At 39.9% G+C, this 21,528-nt stretch overlaps 2 protein-coding genes across 2 annotated transcripts in view; one reads left to right on the forward strand and one right to left on the reverse strand.

The window, feature by feature from the left end:
* LOC6638970 (elongation factor-like GTPase 1) overlaps positions 1-21,528 on the forward strand; it is an 81,249-nt gene that overhangs the window by 53,689 nt on the left and 6,032 nt on the right. Inside the window, exon 4 of the mRNA XM_002062299.3 lies at positions 15,492-15,676. Within this exon, the coding sequence (XP_002062335.1) occupies positions 15,492-15,676 (185 nt within the window). The remainder of the gene's footprint in view (positions 1-15,491; positions 15,677-21,528) is intronic.
* Positions 112-13,715, reverse strand: LOC6638971 (protein giant-lens). Its single transcript, XM_047012136.1, has 5 exons — positions 13,621-13,715; positions 12,556-13,338; positions 1,245-1,831; positions 1,009-1,180; positions 112-936 (listed from the first exon to the last, which is right to left on the reverse strand). Exons 2-5 carry the CDS (start codon positions 13,141-13,143, stop codon positions 724-726), a joined length of 1,560 nt encoding a protein of 519 aa, XP_046868092.1. The 5' UTR covers positions 13,144-13,338; positions 13,621-13,715; the 3' UTR covers positions 112-723.

The following is a 21,528-nucleotide window of genomic DNA, read 5'->3' on the forward strand; positions in this document are numbered from 1 at the left end:
TGTTAAGTTCTTTCTTCCTTCGGTGTTTAGCTGGTAATTTTTTGCTCTTTGAAGTTTGCTGTTTTCTTTGCTTGTTGCTTTTTGTTTTTGTTTTTTTCTTTTCTTTTTTTTTTTACACAAATTAAAATTACAAATTGAACCTGGCTTAGTAGTATATACAATTTATAAAAGAAAGTACATATATTACATATACACACACATACACACTCGCACGCACACGCGCACGCACACGCACACACACACACACACTCACATAATATTAGAGAAATTCTTGCATAAATATTCATAACGAAAAGGAAATGCTTTATGCTCTTTGCGTTACAATTGTTAATTTAGTTTCTGTCACTCTGCTTAAAACTAATTAAAACACTCCACTCTAATGACATAAAATTAGTAAAAAAAAAAAAAATATATATATATTAATTCTTCTTTTAGTTGAAGGTTTTATGCTGCTCGTTTTCTTATGATTTTTTATTTGTTTTGTTTTTTTCTTTTAGTTGCTAAATTTGTTAACTTGGCGAGACTCAATTGGCTCAGTCGATATATATTTATATATATACTCGTCTATATACGATATACATAGTAGCTGCTCCTAAATCCTTTTTGCTTCCTTTACAAAATTGCTGTGTGTGTGTTGGAATTATTATTTTCGTTTCGTTTTTGTTTTCTTTTCAATTGTTTGTGTTTTTGTTTTGGAATGCTCTCTTGGTCTGCTGGAGGTTTTCAATCATTGGCCATACAATAGCCCGAATAGGTCTGTATATTATCCTCCAAGAAGCTTTCACCAGCTATAACACTCGACTGTGTATGATGGCTGGGACAATGATGGCCCTTTGGGCATTGGCAGAGTGAATTGATGTTGACCTCGTCCAGAAATTCTTGACGTTTTCGTACTGTGAACAATTTGCATGGTTGCTTACGCTGACAGCGAAGGCGCTAAAAGACAAACAGGGAGCAAACCGAGATCGATTAGTATCTAATGGAAATGTTTGTCGTCCAAAGACTTACCGTCAATGGGGAGCAGGCAAAGAGATATCTATAGCCTGGACTGCCATCTCCAATGGGTTCACGTTTGGTCAGATAAGTCACCGAATTCTTAGGACAACGACAATGGACAATTTGCTCGGTGACATTCAGCTCTGTGGCAGTTGTCAATGTCCAAGTATAATCACGGAAATGTCTAGAAAATAGAAAGCATTTATTGAGTTTTGTTTGTTAATAAATTGAAGAGATGGCAAACGCACTTGCAAACTGGCAACTTGTGAACTGGCTGACACATTTTGTAGTGCCTCGTCTTATCCGCTATGGTGTGGCCATCCTCAACACCCAGACTGCTGGGGCAGCCGCCAATAAAGCTCATGGTCTCCTTCAAACCCCTGTGACCCGAGTGACGCATATGGGCATTGCCTCGTGGAAATTCATTATCCGCCACCTCCTCGTAGGTCTGAGCTGCCGGCAGGGCATCATTGTACTCCATGTTGTTGTAATCCATCGATGATGGCAATTGCAAATCATCTTCATAGACAGCTCCAAGTTTCTGCATTAATTTCTTCATATGCAGACTTTCGAATTTCTTATCCTGAAATTCACCGAGCAGCAAACGTTTATGCTGCATCATCAGCTTCTCTTTCATCCAATTCGAAGAGGATGATGATGAGGATGAATGTCTGTCGCCTCCCTGATGATTGCTGTGATAGTGCAGGATCACATTATTGGGCATGCGATTCGATTCCGGGCAACGACATTGCCGCTCAATCCAAGGCGTCTCATAGAGATCGATCTTGGAGCAAACTGCATTTGGCGCACAAATTGGGAGATCATCTTCGGAGTCCTGCAATTGAATGGAAAATCACATTAATTTCTGATGAATCCTTAAGCGTTTATTCATAGTTTTCTGATTGTTTGGTTTATTTAGAATTCTACTCAAGGCTAACTCAAAACGATGCGCTTCCGTTTCCGTTTCGGTGTTGTGTCCTTGTGAATAATAAACGTATTAATAGTTTCAGCTATTGTAAAGTCATTGGGCATATGTATAGAACCATTTGCATATGAAATTAGGCATCTCAATGGCCTTCTAGCTTCCATCTATTGTCTATTATAACAAAATTGGCAATAGAGCAAACACTTAAAATCCCATCCCTGAAACCTATTTCAATTTCAATACCAATCTGAATCCAAGCCTAAAACCCTTAACCTTAACTTGGCGAGAGGCTGTTTGACTGGCTACTCGTCTTTTCCATGTTGTTCACATGTCCAAACAAAAACTTGAATAACATATCTTTAGAAGGATATCGGTTTTGCTCTTGTGTGTGTGTCTGTGTGTGTGTGTGTGTTTGTTTAGATTTTGGGTCTACTTTTCATTAATTGAATTCGTTAAAAGAAAAGGGGAGGGAGGGGAAATGTGCGAAATGTTTACTTAAATCCTTTGCAATAAAAACTGATGTTATCCTTGACTCTCTTTCTACTGTGTTGCCTGGTGTTGGCCATAACATAAAATCCTACTACTACTAGCAACTTGAGGGCTTCATCTTTTCTGTATCTTGCCATCTGTATCTGTGTATTTGTGTTTGTATCTCTCCACCTTTCTGTCATTCGATTTTATTGGCAGCGATAACAACAACAACAACAACAACGAGACCAACTACAACAACAGGTTTCCCATGAAATTATCGAAAAGCAATCAATTTTTTAAGTGGAACTGTCGCTTTACCTTTTCTCTTTCTGTATTTTCTTGTTGTGGATTGATCCTTGTTTTTTTTTTTGTTTGGTTTCAATTTCAATTTTGAAAATTTCATTCAAATAAATGAGGGGGAACAGAAAGAAAGAAAGGTTTTTTTTTTCGATTTTGCACCTGCTGCTGCTGCTGCTGCTGGTTGACGGTTCCTACTCATACATGGCATTTCTGTGCTGTCTTAAAACCGGAAGTCCGGAAGTGATTTAGTGCAAAGGCGTCGGTCGGCTAAAGCGGAAGTAAATAAATAAGTGAACGCCGAGAAACATGTGTGTGTGTGTGTGTGTGTGTGTGTGAAAGAGACAGCAAGCAAGGGATTAGCCTAAGAACGTTCAGGATGGAACTGTGGCAGGAATAACAGAAACAGGAAGTAATCCAAACCAAAAAAACAGGTTGCCTGCTTCTTTTCTCCCTTCCTCCTACCTCCTTCTTATCCATCTCTCCTTTTACTTCTTCGTCGTCATCGTCGTCGTGACCTTTTACCTTTTTGTTGTTGCCTTTGCCTTTGCTTTTACTTTTGCTTACGCGGAAGTAGTCTGCCGGCTTCCTTGTTGTTGTTCTTGCTTTATTAGTTTTATTTACTTCCGCTTTTGGTGTTTCTATCCCCGATACCCCGCCATCCCCCAGCGTCACTGCCCCCCCCCCCCCCCATTCCAATCATTTTCGCTTCCCACAATACACTTTTTGACCTAGTTTATTGTATTCCCGGTGCTAACACCTGCTTTCTTTCTTTCTTTTCTTGCATTCGTTCGTTTTCGGTTTTGGGTTTTTTTTTTATCTCCGTTTCTTTAGGGTAGTTCCTGTCACTACTCCACTTTAACCCTTTCATTGCCGACAAGTTTGCTTTGATTATTCAGATTTCAAGCTCCATACTCTCGACATTATTGAGATTCCTTTGTAGTGACAGGATATGAGGAGAGTCCCTCTCTTTCTCTGTTTCGATATTCGATGTAAGCAGCGTGAGAAATTCTTTGAAATTCGAGCTCTTTCTCTCTCACTCTGTGATAAAAAGGGGAAAAACTTCAAAGAAAAATCGAACGTTACACTATATAAGTTGAAAATGCTAAGTATTTTACCAAAAGTTTGCCAAAAATCCATGAAAGAACAAAACAGTTTAAGCCAAACACGAAATGGAAAATAAAAGTTGCCACGTAGCACAATTTTTGTACTCTTGCGAGATAGAAATCGTAGTATTTAATCGATGATTGTTTGATCCAAAAATAGTCTCCTCTCGAATGAGAATCTAAACGATCGCCAGCGCATAATGAGTATGATATGGTTAATGGATTCCTAGAATCGTACAGCTTTATACATGTGAACAAAAATTTGGCAAGAGTATAACAGAATTTACGAGAGAAAAGAATTTAAGAAACAGACTTTAAGCGGATATCCGGTTTAACAGCATCTCAGCCAGCCAGTCAGTCAGTCAGTCAGTTAGTCAGTGTGAAGGGAAGAAGAAGGAGGGTACGGGCATGGGGTGGGGGCTGGAATTGCGGCAAAGAATGGTGTGATGATGACGATGATGATAATAATGATGATGATGATGGAAGCTGGTGGTGCCACACTTTATAATTTGCTTTTGGGGTTCCATTGCCCGTACCGACCATTGCTGTTGATGCCGACGCCGATGCGGACTAACCCCCTTATTTGCCTGGCGATGTGTCAAAGTTTAAGACCCCAACGGAAGTTGAGAACGCGCCAAAGACAATGGACTGGCAATGCTCCATCTCTTTGCCTTCTTCCCCTTTGCCCCTTTGCCTTGGCATTTACAAGTCGTTTGGACAAAACGTGAGTCGGCAAGCATTGAAGAACTCTTTTGACTTTTGATTTCAATGAAAAGCTCTAGTTGTCTCTTTTTTTGCACTCTCTCGCTCTCTGTCTCGCTCTGGTTAATTGAATCGAATTAACCCCATGGAACCCATTGGACAAACGGCGGCTTCATGTGGTGGCATCTTCATTCCTCATTGTTGCCTCATGACTGGAATTCTTTCTTGCCCCCCCTCCCCGCCTCCGTAACAACCTCTTCTTATGTGTTGACTTGAACGGAACGGAAGTTTTGTGCTTGACAATGACTGGGCAGAATTCCATGCTGAGATGGGGGAGACTAAGAGTGGTCGGAGAGGGGGCCGAGGGGAGGGGGGCAATCAATCAAAGGAAAATGGATCTAACTGCATCTTGCACCTGCCCATGCTATCAATTACACACAAAAAAAGAAGAGAAAAACAACTACAATTTTCATTTTATATTTTGCCAATCAGTGACATAAATTTCCATCCAAACACACACAAAAAAAAAAAAAATGAAAAAAATGAAAAAAGAAAAAAAAATGAGAACAGAAAAGATAGAAGTGAAAGGAAAACGAGAAAACCCGGAAGATGTCAGTTGTTAGGCTCAACAGTTGGTCTCTGGATCGCTTGGATTCGTTTGGTGCTTCTCTTCTCCCTCTCTCTCTCTCGCTCGCCCTCGCTCTCTCTCACCCATTTTAGGTTCCCATGAGGGCGTTGACGCACAAAAGACAACGACAAGGGGCAAGGGCATGGGCATGGGTAAGGGTAAGACTATTATGGGTAGGGGTAGTCGATATGGTAGAAGATCTGCCGTTAGATGAGTTGATGGCAGCCGCCTGGCACAAGTGTGTGCAGCAGCAGGTAGAAGCTATTGCCCCTACCCCGGTCCCTGGCCCCGGCTCTGGCTCTGGCTCTGGCCCTTCCCTTCCCTTCGTTTGCTGCTGCTGTTATCTTTTGTCTGTGCGTTAATGATTTTTCTATACATTTCCTTTTCACATTGTTTTTTTTTTCATCTTCTTTTTTTTCCCTTCATCTTTTTTTCCCCCTACCCCTTGCTGCCACCTCTCACACAGTTGTTTAACAATAAGCAAGAAGAATTATGCAATCTGGCGTCGTCGTAGTCGTTGTTGTTGTTGTTGTTGTTGTTGTTGGGCACATGTGGCCGTAGGCCAAGGCGGAAGTACTCTGCTATATGTAGATGCCCGGGATCAGCCTTAGCCTCAGACTCAGACTCTGGACACCAATCATCTTTCGTTTCTCCTACCCCCAAAAAACTCTCCGCTACCTTCTTAACTCCTCTCTGTTTACACGAAAATTCAATTAAATTTTTAACAATTTCTTCTAGTTGTTGTTGTTGTTGCTGTTGCTGTTGCTGTTAGAAAACGGAAGTTGAAAGAAGAGAGAAGAAAACAAAAAACACAAGATGAAGAAGAAGCTTCGCATCGCTCGCTGTTGTTGCTGCGGAAGTCACACGGAAGTTGTTACGTCACTCAAAATTCTAGTAAAAATTTCTCTCTAAAGATCTAGAGACAGGGAGATGGAGAGAGGAAAGGAGAGAGAGCCAGCCGGAAGTTAAAACATTTCAAAATATTTTGCATAGCCTTCAGGCATAAGAATTGAATTGGGAACAGCTTGAGTTTGGATCTGAGAGAGAGAGACTGGAAACTGGGAACTGGCAACTGGCAACTGAGAACTGCGAACTGAAACTGGCCGTGCCACTTTTGCTCAGCCTTAACGGAAATATGCCAACCGCAGCAGCAGCAACAACAACAACAACCACCACAACGGGGCAAAAATTTCATTCATAAAAGTGCAAAAATGCTAAAAGGAAGCAGCCAGCAGCAGCAACAAAGAAGTTGAATTAAGTTATAGCCAAAGATTAGATACTCTACTTTGCTTAAAGAAAGAAAAAAATGAAATTATTTAGATCTAAACATCATGGAAACTAATTGATTATTAAGATTGAGTTGAAAAGGAAATCTTTTCAAAAATAATTTTAAACTATTTCATCGCTTAGAGTCAACTTATTTTTTCATATTTTCCAGGATATTAGTACAATTTTGTAAACATTGTCAACAACACAAATGGATGGCTCAATTTCTCTAAAAATGTCCTATATACCCATTGAATGAAACACAAAGAGTATATCCATAATATGAAAACAAACTAAAGGCAAAACAAAAAAAAAAAGCAGTTGATGCAAAAGCTAGGAGGGAGCTGAAAGCGGAGTTAGTAGTAGGGGATTGTTTGTTGCATTGGCTTGGCAAACTGGTTTGCCTCAATACAAACATACTCTACCTATGTATACATATATATAAATATATACACATACATACATATATATTTGTGTATAAATATATAAATATATATTTGTGCCCCGATAGCAGGCAATTGCAGTTAAAGCAACAGCGGCAGCAGCAACAACTTCCCCAGTGTTGTTTTTTTTTTCTTTTTTTTTTTTTGCGTAGCTTGTTGATTGTCACAATTAATGAACGTCGTTGTTGTTGTTGTAGTCTACGCACACGGACATCCACTAACCACAGCCACATCCACATCCTCTCCATCCTCAACGGAAAAAAGCAATTCATTCATTCATTCATTCATCCAACCATCCATCCATCCATCCATCCATTCGTTCGTTCGCTCGTTCAGTCACTCATTCACTAACTCATTCAACAAACAACGTGGCCGTTTTTTTCTTCTGCTTCTTCTTGTATATGCTGCTGTTGTAATTGTTGCTTTGGCCAAAAAAAAAAAAAAAAAAAACCGCAAAATGTTGCAGCAGCAACAGTTGCTGCTGTGTTGTGTTTCTTGCCGTTGTTGCTGTCGTCTCCTTTTACAGTGGAAGCCGCCAAATAAATAAATCTTGACTACAATGCCGACAACAACAATGACGACGACGACGACGACTACGACTTGTTGCTGTTGTAGCCAATGTTGCTGATGTTGCTGCTGCTGCCGTTGATGTTGCTGAGGTGATTTTTTTTTTCTTCTCTTTTTTTTATGAATGAAATGCTTAATGGTTAGCTAGCTGAAACCTAAATGAAAACTGGGCTGTGTATAAAGTAAATGAATGTGTGTATGTGTGTGTGTGTGTGTTGCTGCGTCTTTTTTGTTTTGCCTCATGCGTTTTTTGTTGCTAATTACGATCAAGTTGCCCGTCTGTACGACTCCATTCCCCCCCTCGATCACCCCTTGAGTGGCCTGTTGTTGTTTACTCACTGACTGACTGGGCTGGCTGCAGCGCGTGAGTTTTATGAATGAAACTGCAACGACAACAACAACAACAACAACAACAACAGCAGCAGCAGCAACAATTCATAGTCTATCTCGTTTCTTCTCTTTATTTATAGTTTTAATTTATTTTGTGCTTCGCCATCGGTTTTTATTTTTTCTCTTTTTGCTCTCTGTTTGTTCATTTTGTGTTATTGTAAACAAATTGCGCCTTTGGGGCACGTAATTAGCACACTTATACACGATGGTCCCCTCCCCTCCCATCTTGCCGATTCCCCCCCCTACCCCACAGCCACTTCAAATTGGAACGTGTCCATCAATACCAAAAAAAAAAAAAAAAAAAAAAGAAAAAAAAAAACAACTGTAACAAGGTCTTCCAGTCAGTCGAAGCGAACTATCTGGGGTCTATCTCTTTTACGAACGGAAACATTTCCGGGAGAAAGAAAAATAAGCTTCCCAGCCCCCCCCACCCCTTCTCCGAATTCAATAAGAAGTTCCCATTGACATATACAAGACACACACACACACATATACACAGAGAGATACAGATATGGATATATAATTTATAAATATTTTATATATTTCCAAAAACTAACACACTAAAAAAAAACCAAAAAAAAAAGTAAATAAATAAATGTCTATAAAAAGTCTAAAAGTTGAGACGAGGCGCGCGCCAGTCACAAAAAAAAAAAAGACATAAAAAGTGGGCAAACTAGTTTTTTGGTATCCAAGCATCCGTTGGTCGGCTCAGGTTGTTGTTGTTGTTGTTGTTGTTGCTGCTGCTGGTTTGAGGCATTTTTCTCAATGGGGAGACTTGAAAAGTATTCAATACTGTTGTTGTTGTTGTTGTTGTCTGTTTATGCTAATATTCCAACCCAGACATACATACTTAACCGATATTGATGCGATATTGCCAGTTGCTGCTGTTGTTGTTGTTGTTGTTGTTCTACTCTCTTCTAACCATTCCGCTGTTCGAATTGAATAATTTCTAAATTTAGCATAAAAATTCCATAGCGGAAAGGAGAGGCGAAGAAAGAACAAAAAATTAAATACAAAAATATTTAATTATGGAAAAGAAAGAAAGAAATATGCAAAAATCTTAATAAAAAACTCTCCAATGCCAAGACTTTGATATACCCTGCACTTTTTGTCTCGTTTGTTTTGCCTAACCATTGGCACATTTAAAAAGGGAGCTCTTCTTTCTATTTGAACCAATATACCCTTTCATTTAGAGGTGTCTATTGGGTATGCCAAAATTAAAGCTAGCGATCAGTCAAGTTTGTGAATGGCTTGAATGAAATGCCCTACAAATATGTATACACAATACATATAGAGAAAGGAGACACACTTGGAGATGAAGATTGAGAATACTATTTGTTTCTTGTTATCTTCCGTTGTCGTCGTTTCACATTAAATTTATTGCTTATTGATCGATATTCTCATATTGCTTTCAACTTCCCCTTTGAATCTACTCAAAATTCATTTTGACATTTGATTTTACATCCAAATCCAATTTCAATTTGTCAAAAACAAAAAAAAAAAAAACCTTTTTGATTGAAAAAGTTCAGCTTCAATCTCATATTATTTATGCTGATTTTATGATTTCCTGGAACTTGAATTTGATATTAATGAAAAGAAAGGAAATCTAATTCGTAGAATTGATTTTCATAAACAAACAACAAACATTAAATGAGAGTTGTCAAGACTTGAGATAGTGTAAATAAAATATAATTCAATGGCAAGAAACATTAATGGCAAATCTATGTGATCTAAATAGAAGTCATTTGTCTTAATTTGCAAACGTAGATCAAAAATTGGTTACAAAAACCGAAAACGAAAATTGAATTCATTTGGCATTACGCATACGTCTAGTGCGCCCACATAAAGATAGACCCTTTGCAGTGCCGTTGTTGCTGTTTGTTAATGGAGAAACCATTTTCACACCTGGCTGCAGCTGGTTGCAATACCAACAAGAACAAATTCCAACCAAACTTGGCCAACAAAGACAGCCAGATAGAGATAGAGACAGAGAGAGAGATAGAGAGAGAAGTGATGGAGCTGGAGAGAAGAGATGAGACTGGGAAGTTGTTTATGCTATAGGCCATGCTTGATTTGTTTATGCATTTTTCAGTCAATTGGAATTTCTAGCAGTCTTCTGACTTCTTTCTACCACTTTGATTTCATCGTCATCATCATCATCATCATCACAACCCCATTCCCCATTCCTCATTCCCCTCTCTATCTATAGATTGCTTTTGGCCATGCCACGCGCACTCAGACAACATCGACAACGACGACGACGATGACGGCGTTGAGGAGGAGATGATGTTTAGGCCAAATATGCGTAGAGAGGAGCTGATCTGTTTGTATATGGCCAACAAATTGCTGATGTTGCTAGCTGTCTGTCTATCTATCTATTTGTATCTGTCTGTCTGTCTGTCTGTCCGTTCGTCTGTCTGTCTATCTGTCTGTCTTTCTGTTGTTGGCTTTATCCATTCATACAAATATTTGAATGGTCTGTCGCTTTGCCATTCATTCATAGATTGACTTGCCCAGCCAAGCGAAAAGTTCCAAGTTGAAGTCGTCATTACGACGTCGCTGCCACTGCCGCTGCCGATGCCGCTGCTCTCTGCCTTTAGCCTCTGCTCATCCAGCATTTTACGTTTTCATTCATTCCTCCTATATATTGCCCCTCCCCCCCCTTTCCCCTCGCCACCCTCCATCCCACCACACATCTCCTCTAACCAGCACCACTCCCCCATTCTTCTACTCCGCACTTCTCATTCATTCTCGTCTCCCATCATCTTCATCTCGTTGTCGTGGTCGTATTTCATTCATGAATTTTCTTTCATTCAGCTTTGGCTGAATGCTCCTCCCTCCCTTCCTCCCTGCAGCCTGCCACCGCCTCCCTTTTCCTCTCTCTCTTCTCTCTGTCCTCTTCGTCTCCCTGACTGGCGGGGCAACGTTTTTAAATACCGGAACTGAATGTTTAGCGCTTTTAAGCATGGGAACTTTTTGTTTTTTGTGTTTTTTTTTTCTAAAAGAAAACAAAAAACAACAACAACAAACTTTTCTCCTTTTCTCACTCTCTCGGTCTTGGTTTTATTGCAAGTTCCTACAAAACATTAGAAATTTGTTTTCGGTTTTTTGTTGTCTATTTTAGGTGTTGTTGTTCTTTTTCAGTGTGTGAATGTGTCTGTGTGTGTGTGTGTGTGAATGTGCGTGTGTTTTATGTCTTTAAAATTTATTGCAGACATTTGGATTTCAAAATTTATGAGCCACACCAAAAAACTGATGGGTTTTAGAGCAAAGCAGAGCAGAAAACCGATCTATAAGCATATTTTTTGTGTTTTTTTTTTCTTCTGTTATTATTATGCTGAGGTGTGGTGAAGCTATTAATGGATATTGATCGGCGTATTGGGACAGTTAGTGCAAAAGATCACAAATATGATATATACAAAATCTTGATTAACAATATCCAAATGAAATAGAGATTAAGGATTGAAATTTGAGGGGGGATTTCTTTTCACTTTTATCTCTGCATCAATTCGAGGGTATTTTCATGTCGATTCTAATTTCATAATTAGCCCCAATTCATACTTGTGTTTATATGTTGTCAATATTTTCATTTTGATTGTTGTTGATATTTCACGCCTTTGCGACTCGCAGCAACAACAACAACAACACCAGCAACACAAATAACGTATATGTCTAGGGCGTTTTTGCTGCTGCTGTTGTTGTTGCTGCTTTTATTTATTTGTCATTAGACATAATAGATTTTTGATCTATGATATGTTGGTCGTCTGACTCTCCCTTTAACATGAACATATAAGACTATTTTATAGTCACTTGATTTATGTCTTATAAAAAAATGACTTGACCTATGTATGTGTGAGTGTGTGTATTTAGTAAGAACAAACTGATCTTATCATCATCATCTTGCCCATTATATTCCCATATAAACATTCATTCATGATCCATGATCCATGATCGTGTTAGTCATAAGTTTTCTTGGGCTATTCGTCTGTTCGTGCTGCTGCCAAGTCATAAAACGAAGCGAAACGAAAAAGAAACAAAAACAAAAAGCAACCAACAACAAAAAGAATAAGACCACATTGAACTCTTGACCTGCCCGAGAGACCAGCTAATTGGTTTAGGTATCGCCCGACTGACTTTAATTGATCAAATGCGGTTCAACTAAGGCTGACCTGATGCTGCTGCTGCAAAACAACTTTCATTTTTCATCTACATCAAAAGTGCAATTAAATGTTGCCATATGCTGCTCTCCTCTTGTTGTGGTTGTTGTTATTGTTGTTGTTTATCCGATTTGTGGGTGTCAAGTGTAATAATTCCAATAGGGCGGCATCTAAATATAGCCACAGCCCAAAAACAGAGACCAAAGAAATCCAAAAACCAAAATCAAATAACAACAAATATATATATATATATATATATATATGTATATAATAAACGTTGCATTAAGGCACAAAACCTGCTGGCAATAATATTGTTGTTGTTGCTGCTGTTATTATTGGTGTTGCTGGCGTGTGGGTCTTACAAATGGCAACAACTACAAACTTGCCTGAGCAGGTGTCGACTTATACATTATGCAACCTGCTGCCCATTGCCATGCCAAGTTGTTTGCATAGATCAATATACACATACATGGGTAGGAAAATAATAATAAAAAAAAAATGGAGAGAAATAAATAAATGTTGCTGCGGTGTCAGCAGCAACATTTGTAATTAACCATATTCAAAGTCTTGCCTAGAAGCTATTCAATTAAGAATCTATGAAACTTACCCCCACTTGATATAATATACGCAAATCCTTTTGACCATGTCCATGCTTAATATTGTTAGCAATGAGATGATGTTGCTGCTGCTGCTGCTGTTGCTGCAACATTTGCCTTGATCTTCGTCCTAATTCAGTTTGCTCCTGCTCTTCGGCTGAGAGACTGACTACACTCGTTATATGCTCAGTTGTTGTAGGTTTAACGGTTGATAAAGTCTCTGTTAATGCTGCACCTGCAACTGTTGCAACTGTGGCTGCTGCCGTCGCTGCTGCTGCCGCTGTTGTTGATGGTTTATTATCTTTGGCATCATAGATATAATATTCCAAGTTCTTATGCTTATCTCTAGTCAATGTTGCTGTCGTTGTGGTTTTTGTTGTTGCGGTTAATGCCGCTAACGATGACGATGCTGCGGCTGCTGTTGCTGTTGCTGCTGCTGCTGCTGCGGCTGCTTGTTGTGCTGATGTTGATGTTGCTGTTGTTGCTGCTGCTGCTGTTGCTGTCAGTTCATATATCTCTAAGGGTAAACGCGTGCTGTGAGCTTGAACTATTAACACCAGCAACATCAACGTTTGTATTTGCAGAGACGACGGCAACATCTTGGTAATTGACACTTTTTTTTTTTTTTTGTATAGTTGTTTTTTGTGTTGTGGTCAATATAGGTTTTCTTCTTCTTGCTTTACTATTTTGCAATTGTAAATGTATTGGAAGTAGTGTTTAGTTGCTGTTGTTGTTGTTGTTGTATTATTTGCTTTGCCTACTATTACAGTAGATGCCTAGAACTTGGCCCATGGCTTAACATGATCGACACACAGGCAACACAACGAAAAAAATAAAACAAATCAGGTTTCCGATATTGATATACGATTCGTATTCGGGTGAATGTAACTAGGTATGTATAGATATATATATATATATATATAGAAATATAAATATATATATAAATATACGATATTGTGGTTGATTTTTTTTTTTTGCTTTCTTGGCTTTTGTTGTTGCTGTTGCTGCTGTTAGTATTATTATTATTAATATACATATAGTATATATTATTATTATTATGATTTTTCTTTTTTTACAAGACTTTTACACTCTCGCGTTTTCAGTTCTTAACGTTTTCAGTTTACGCGTTGCCGTTGCCGTTGTCGTCGTTGTCGTTGTCTGCGCTCAACAAACTCACTTTTCGAACTGATCAAACAGAACGAGAGAGCGACGACGACGACGACGACGACGTTGCCTTAATGCTTGTCAGAGCAGACACTGGGATGTATGTGTGTGTGTGTCTGCTTATGTGTGTGTGTGTGTGTGTGAGAGAGGTAGAGGGACTGCTTGTGGTGTGCGTGTGTGTGACGTAGTCAGGCCATGAATGAATGAACATGTTCGGCCTGTGGTTGCTAATGTTGCTGGCGTACAGCATCCAATTGCTCATTGTATAGGTGAGTATCTATGTAGCAAACGTCTTTGTATCTGTGTGTGCCGATATGCGTAAGTATCTGTGTGTGTCTCTATGTATGTGTGTGTGTGTGTGTGTTTTTTTCGGCTTGCTGCTCGCGTGCTAGACCCTTCATTGCTTCCGCTGTGCTGGACAACTGCATCCTTTGGGACCTTTTTGCTGCTGCTGCTGGTGCTGCGGCTGCGGCTGCGCCTCTTCGCCTTCGCCTTTGCCTAGTGATGTTTATTTTGTATAGTTTTTTAGTGACCGGAAACTAATTCCTGCCTCTTCTGGTCTCTCTCTGTCTCTCTCCTGTTGCCGCCAATGTGTTTATAGCGCATGCCACAAAAAAAAAAAAAAACCCAAACTGAAACAGAAAACAACAAAAAATATAACAACAACAACAACTTCCAGCGAAGCTACTCCAGTTCAGTTGAGTTCAGTTTATACGTTTCCTCGGAAAGCGCGCCAATTTTTTTTTTTTTTTTGGTTTGTTGGTTTTCTTTTTTTTTTCGCTCGTTCTCTCTCTTATTTTTAGCGATAAGGTTTCACATCGTTTTTTCCAGTTTTACCTTGAGACCCATTATGATGAAGGGCTTTACTTTGTGTTCTTCTGTTCTCTAGCTGAAGAAATCAGCTGATATTTTTAAAATTCAACTCTCTTTTTCATTTCTTTTTCATTATACCATACACCCATAGGGTGAAATGGTATATTAAAGTCGCCAAAATGTATGTAACAGGCAGAAGGAAGCATCTCCGACCCCACAAAGTATATATATTCTTGATCAGGATCAACAACCGAGTCGATCTAGCCATGTCCGTCTGTCCGTCCGTCTGTCCGTCCGTCCGTCTGTCCGTCCGTCCGTCTGTCCGTCTGTCCGACCGTCCGTCTGTCCGTCTGTCCGTATGAACACCTAGATCTCGGAGACTGTAAGAGCTAGAGCCACCAAATTTGGTATGTAGACTCGTGTAGTATGTAGAGTGAACAAGTTTATTTCAAATTTTTGCCACGCCCCTTTCCGCCCCCGCAATTTAAAAAAAGCGTTTATCTCAAAAACTAGTTCAGCTAGAGACACCATATTTGGTATGTATATTCGCTTAGTAAATGCACACATTTTGTATGTATAAAAATTTTGCCACGCCCTTTTCCGCACCCGTAATTTGAAAAACTTGATTATCTTCCGTATTTTTTTACCTTATGCAATCACACTTGGCACACTTAAATTTAATACTAATATCTAGCAAAATACCAAATTTGATCAAAATCGGACAGAAAACAGTCGAGTTATGCATATAAACGTTTTTGCATAAGGCCGGAGTTGGCCGTTGGCTGGTGGGGGCGCTAGGGTGCTCGTATGATCGAGTGAGCGAGATACTAAGATATGCTTGTAAAAAGCATGTGAAAATGCATTTGTTTAATAAAGTTGAAATATTTGCTTTACTGGTGTATGGTATACCTTAGTCGGCGAGACGACTTACTTACTTCATTTTATTTCATTTTTTTTTTATCGTTTCCAGGCAAAATGTATGCGGTAATTGGACGCAGACATGGCAAAATCTTATCCGGTGACCTCACCCAAGGCAGTGGGAACTTTGCTGTAACCTGCCTCTTGCCCGTCATTGAATCATTCAACTTTGCCCAGGAGATGCGCAAACAAACATCTGGCCTGGCCTGTCCGCAGTTGATGTTCAGTCATTGGGAGGTAAGTAGCCTCAGTTGGACTATGATGGGAACAATTTCCAATGGGGGAGCAATAGTACTCACTTTTTTGCCAATTGAAAGGGGGAAGGAGGGGACATTTAAAAGATCCCTAGAATTCACAGAACAAAATGTTGTAAGATTTCTTGTGAATGTGATTTTCAAATGGCCCTAAAATGTTTCCTAATATCAAGTTTTAGTTGCACATTTAAGGATCATCGCTCGATTTTAAGCTTTAGTCTTTGTCATTAAAAGATCAAATAACTTGAACCTAAAGAGATAAGTTCTTGGCCACACTCACCCAAAAATATTGTATGAAATTTTATAAAGTTTTTTTATTTGTGCCTTTTTTTTTTTTGATGTTCTTGCTGCTGTTTTGTTTCTACGCCCCTGGGGAGCTATCTTCGATTCTGACTTTAATTTTGACTGACTGACTCGCTGTCTCTGGCTCCAGCTGTTGGCACAAGTGCCATGTGCGTGCCCTGGCTGTGATCTGTTGCTGCGGTCACCTCTCTCTCTCTTTCTCTCTCTCTCTTCCTCTATCTCTGTCTCTTGCCTCTCTTTTCTTCTAGCTGCTTGGTCAGCGCTAAAGAAAAAAAAAAAAAAAACAACCGAGAGAAAAAAAATCTCAGTTTACCTTCTGTCTGAAGTCTTATAAGCAAAAACCACAACCGGCAGCCAACAGCAGCAGCAGCAGCAGCAGCAACAGTTGGACTGAAAGTTATATGGTCCATTTGAGGCTTGCAGCTGTGTGCAATATTTCAACGAAGAAGAGTAACCTGAAGCCAACAGCAACAGCCACAGCCAACAAACTAACCATCCAGCCAACCGACCGACCGACCGACCGACCAGCAAACCAACTCCTCCCGCCCTTCCATTTGAAGATGAGACGTCGGTCAAACGAACAGAGGGACAGACATTTGGTTTTTGTTTTTGTAATTTTTAATTTTTATATATTTTTTGGTTTGGTTTTCTACATTTTCTGACCTTGCCGCCATCGTCGTCGTCGTCATCGTCGTCGTCCGTCGTTGCCATAATTCGGCGCGGGCCACAATTAAGAGTTAAGAGTGGAGAGTTGGGACGTCGACGACGACACTAAAAACCAACTTCAAACGCTTTCAGACTGTAAGCCAAACAGCTAAGAGCAGCAGCAGCAACAGCAGCAGCAACGGATGAGCCCAGGGCTCAAAAGAAAAGAAAAAAAAAAACACCAACAAATAACAAAAAGAATGAAAAATGATTAATATTGTTTGAGCAGGCGACAAATGTTTCAATAATGAGTTCACTAAAAGAAATGGTCAATATAAATCAAATAATCTTCATCTTCATTTCTCAATCTAGCCAAATCGTTGAAATGTTTCAATTTGTTAGAAATATTATTGAGTACTTACATAGAATGAGTTGATTTTTGTTGTATTTGATCATTTTGAAATTGAACTTTGATGTAAACCATAATTCTTCTCCATAATGTAGGCGATGTTCAAATCGATCGGGGTCCGATTTAAGAATTATTTATCTGGTATTATTCTTAATAATGATCTTTCAAAGGATCCTTTCCTTCTCAACTGTTTGGTATTTGCAGATGTTAGAGTTTCCCTCTAATAGAAACTTTTGGCACTTTCAATTTGATTTGTCTTTATTCTTTTTTCAAAATTTAATAATCTATTGTCGGGTGTACGAATTGTACATATGTCTTATGTATGTATATAGGTATATGCGTGTGTGTGTGTGTGTGAGTGTGTGTTAGTGTATAGAGTATATATCGCTTAACCAATCGATAACAACAAGTTTTTGTATAATGACTTCCGGCGATTTTCTATTTGCCGGCGTCGTTCGTTGTCGACAACGTTGCATTTGTTGTTGTTGTTGTTGCTGTTTGCTTCTGTTGTTGAAGTTGTTGTACGCATTTCCAGTGAGGGAAATGAGGAAACTGGGGAACTAGACCCCCGCCAACCCCCCATCCCCTCGACAACCAGCCTGTCCGCCATCTCTTACTCACTTCTATCTCTCGATCTCTTGGTTATATATATATATATATATATATATATATCTGTTGTAGAAATCTTAACTGGCAACTTGTTTTTACTAGAGGAACGACGATGAAAACAAAAAATAAAACAAGATATTTCTCTTTATTTGTTGTTGTCGCAGGCTAAAAGCAATTAGGATTTGCTTTAGCGTGAACAATTAAAACAGTTAAGTTTCTTGACACTGGACATCGCCCACTGTCTCTCTCTCTCCCTCTCTTTCTATGTCTCTCTATCTCTGTCTCTGTCTCTGCGTGGCATGCCTCCACTTCCCACCCATCATTTTTAAGATTTCAGGGGATTGTGTGGGCAATCGGTAGGACCGTGGGCGCAGCAGTTGTCACGTGCCCATAATAACAAAACGAAGGCGTCTCTCTCTCTCTCCCTCTCCCACTCTCTCTCTCTCTCTCTCTCTATCTTTTTCTTTGGCCAAGTGGCCATCGAGGCCATTGGGGCCATACGTCGGCCCAATGGGATGGGCCACAAAAGGAAATGGACACAAGAATTTCAAAATTTTCTTGCCGCATCATGGCCTACAATAAGTTCGTTAAGTTGCAGCAAAATAATACCAACAATTTCCCCCGCCCCCGCCCTTGGCCCCTTCCTTCACTTTGATGCAAATTACCAAAAGCTACAACTGAAAATAATTATGAGAAACAAATGAAATTATCAGAGTTTACATAAAACTTAAGTGCGAAGAATGAAACGAGGTTAACTAAAAAAGTTAACAGGAACAGGAAGTAATCTGGTGGATCCAAGAGAGATCGAGGTGGGGAAGTTCCCCGCCCCAATAAAATGAACAAGCTTTGATTGATTTATTGTACGATTAAGTGAGAGAACAATTCTAGCACTTTCTCCCGATTTCACTGAGATTCCCTGTCTCACTTAACTGCCCGCACTCTTTTATTTCTCTCCATTCTAATCTGTTGTTTCTCTGTTTTTTCTCTTAGTAATTCTCACACCTTATCTTGCTTGTTATCTATAGGAGACATAGACATGCATTGCCTAGTCCTTAGATCCGTCATTGTCAACGAATTATATAGTCAGAAATGTTGTTAACATTGGCTATATATCGATGTCTTTGGAGCTGAAATTCCCAAAAAGTCATGCGATTTCTACTTAGTTTTAGCTGTCTGTCTTTGATGATTATTATATCAAATGCACATAGAAAATTTAGTGATCTTTCAGACAAATATTGTTCATTTTAAGGGAGATTTGAGTTTGGAGAGTTTTATTCGTTAAATGAAACGATATTCAATTTTTAAATCTTTCATATAGTCCTTTAAAAGGGATTACTGGCTCATGTGTTGCATCTAATATGTTAAACCGATTTCATTTGATGTTTGTGCTTCGATAATCGATATTTATCCTTACTTTTGCACTTTATTGGACATTCAGTTGTAGTTACAAGATGGAATATCCTTTACAGAAAAATGAGACTGTTGCTGTTCCTTTCTTTATTGGCCTTATATATGTAGATATATGTGGATGCACTTGCTGATGCTGAAGATTGATATTAGATTGGTTAGAGTAGGCGATGTGGTTAGATGATGGAGTTATGTGAAGTTACAGAGGACAGGAAGAGGTTCAAGCAACCGACCTCGACCCCAAAGCTAAAGCCAAACATAAACCCAATTCTAAGTTGCCCCCCTCCCCCCGCCCAACACCAACACCAACTCCAGCTCTAACTTCAAACACAAACACATCAACAGCAACACACACACACACACGCACAACAACAAAAAAAAAAAAAAAACAAAACTGAACAACGAAATGTTGTTGGCTACTGGTCTTACTTCTCTTCCTACAGTGGAGTGAGCTGATGGTTGGTAGAAAGAGCGTGGTGCTGGCGGTGGCGGTGGTTGTGGTGGTTGGGGGGTTATAGAGAGGGAACTTTTGGCTTGTTCTTGTTTGGAGTGTTTATCATTAACGCGTTGCATATGATTGTTGTTGCTGTTGGTTGTTTGTTTGGTTGTTGTTGTCGCACTTTGCATGCAGGGCACAACTTCAGAAAACTACTTCAAAAACAACAACAACAACAACAACGAAGAACAAATAATCTGATAACTCGTTTTGTACCTGACCCCGCACCTCCTCCTACTCCTCCACCCGCCATTTCATCCTACCCCTTCCCCCGACACGCTATAGCCCACAATCCGTAATCCCCCACCAAAGGGAAAGTCCCAAGTGGCCATGGCTTGGAGAAAGAGAGCTGAGAGATGAGATAGTGGGAAACGAGGGAAACGAAGAGGGGTAAAGAAGAAGTCGTAGAGAAGAAGGCAAAGAAGAAGAAGGGCGACGAGTGGAAGTGGAGAGTAAATGCCCTAAAGTCTGCCTGGTTCCATCTGTGTGTGTATGTGTCTGCGTCGGTGTGTGTACATATATATCGAGGGTTTCTTTCAAAGTTCAGCCAAAAAGAACACTCAATTCCAAGTCTACCAGGCCAAATCAAGCAATTGATCTGTACCTCCAAGAGAAAAGGATTTGATTATTATCTTTAATTGAATTGATTTTAAAAGTGAGGAGGAGAATCATGCCCATGGCTTATGCTCACTTCTTGTTTAATCCTTTATCCTTCTGAGATTGGCTTGGAATCACAGATTTGCTCAGAGTTGCAACTGAATACTCGACAAATTGTTCAAGTAACCCTCGTTTACTCGGTATATATGCATATATCCAGCCGGCAAGTGTTTATCCAAGTGACTATGCTAAAGGATTTTCTCGACATTGTTGTTGTTGTTGTTGTTGTCTCTTAAGTGGAACGTGGTTTGCATTGTGGTGCCTGTCAAAATGATGCTCGTCCGTTGCTCGTCGCCTCCCCTCCATCTGCCCTGCTTCCCTTCCCCACCATTTGTGGCCTATCGACTCTTATTTCGAACGTCGTTTCGTCGACTCGAGTCGAGTCGACTCTGCGCGCATGCGCAACGCCCAAACGGACCGACAGCCGATCGGCCAGCCATTTGTGGTTTGGCTCTGTTTCTGGCGCGCGATAATAATCTCAACTTCGTCTTGGTCTTGGCTGGGACGGACGGAGGGACAGACGGACGGACGGATGGATGGATGGGCAAATGGACTGTCGTTTGGACGGCCGCTTTGGAGGTACAGAGCAGGCGACGACGACGACGACGACGACGTCAGCGTATTTCGGTAGCTGCCGCGTAAATTACCTGCATACAAACCGCGTACTGTTGGACAGGTAAACACACACACACACAGACACATACACCCAGCCATGTGAGACATGTGTGTGTGTTTGTGTCCATGTGTGTTTGTGTTTATGTCACGTCGTTTTGCTTTTTGGATTTTGTTTTGGTTTCGCGGCTGCTTCAATATTATTTTTTCCCTCTTAATATTTCTTTTGCTATCCCCTCGCACTTGGCTCTGTTTTCCACTCTGCACTGTGATGCTCGGAATCGAAGTTGGAGTTGGAGCTGGAGAGACTCAGTCTCTCGACTTGTCTGCAATCTGGAGCATGGTGTGGATAACAACCTTTGAGTGTGTGTTTTTTATGGGCCTACCTTGAGGGGAACTTAGTTGCCAGCCAGAAGTTCACTGCCAGAAATCAGAAACAGAAGTTTAAACTGATATTCCATAGCCAATGGATCCAATGACTAACAAAATGGTTTATATCAATGAGTAATAATGAAGATCAATTGATGTTTAGAGACTCAATTTACTTGGATTTTCTATTATATGATCTATGTACATATATTTCAAAGGTGAGCAGGACAAACGATTCAATCGACTCTTCATTTTGGGAAAGGGAAATTTGTAACCTCATTCTCTCCATTTCTATTTCTCTGGCACTCTCTCTGGTGCACTTGATTTT

Source organism: Drosophila willistoni (genome assembly GCF_018902025.1).
Source record: "Drosophila willistoni isolate 14030-0811.24 chromosome XR unlocalized genomic scaffold, UCI_dwil_1.1 Seg144, whole genome shotgun sequence".
Classification (NCBI taxonomy): Eukaryota; Metazoa; Arthropoda; class Insecta; order Diptera; family Drosophilidae; genus Drosophila; species Drosophila willistoni.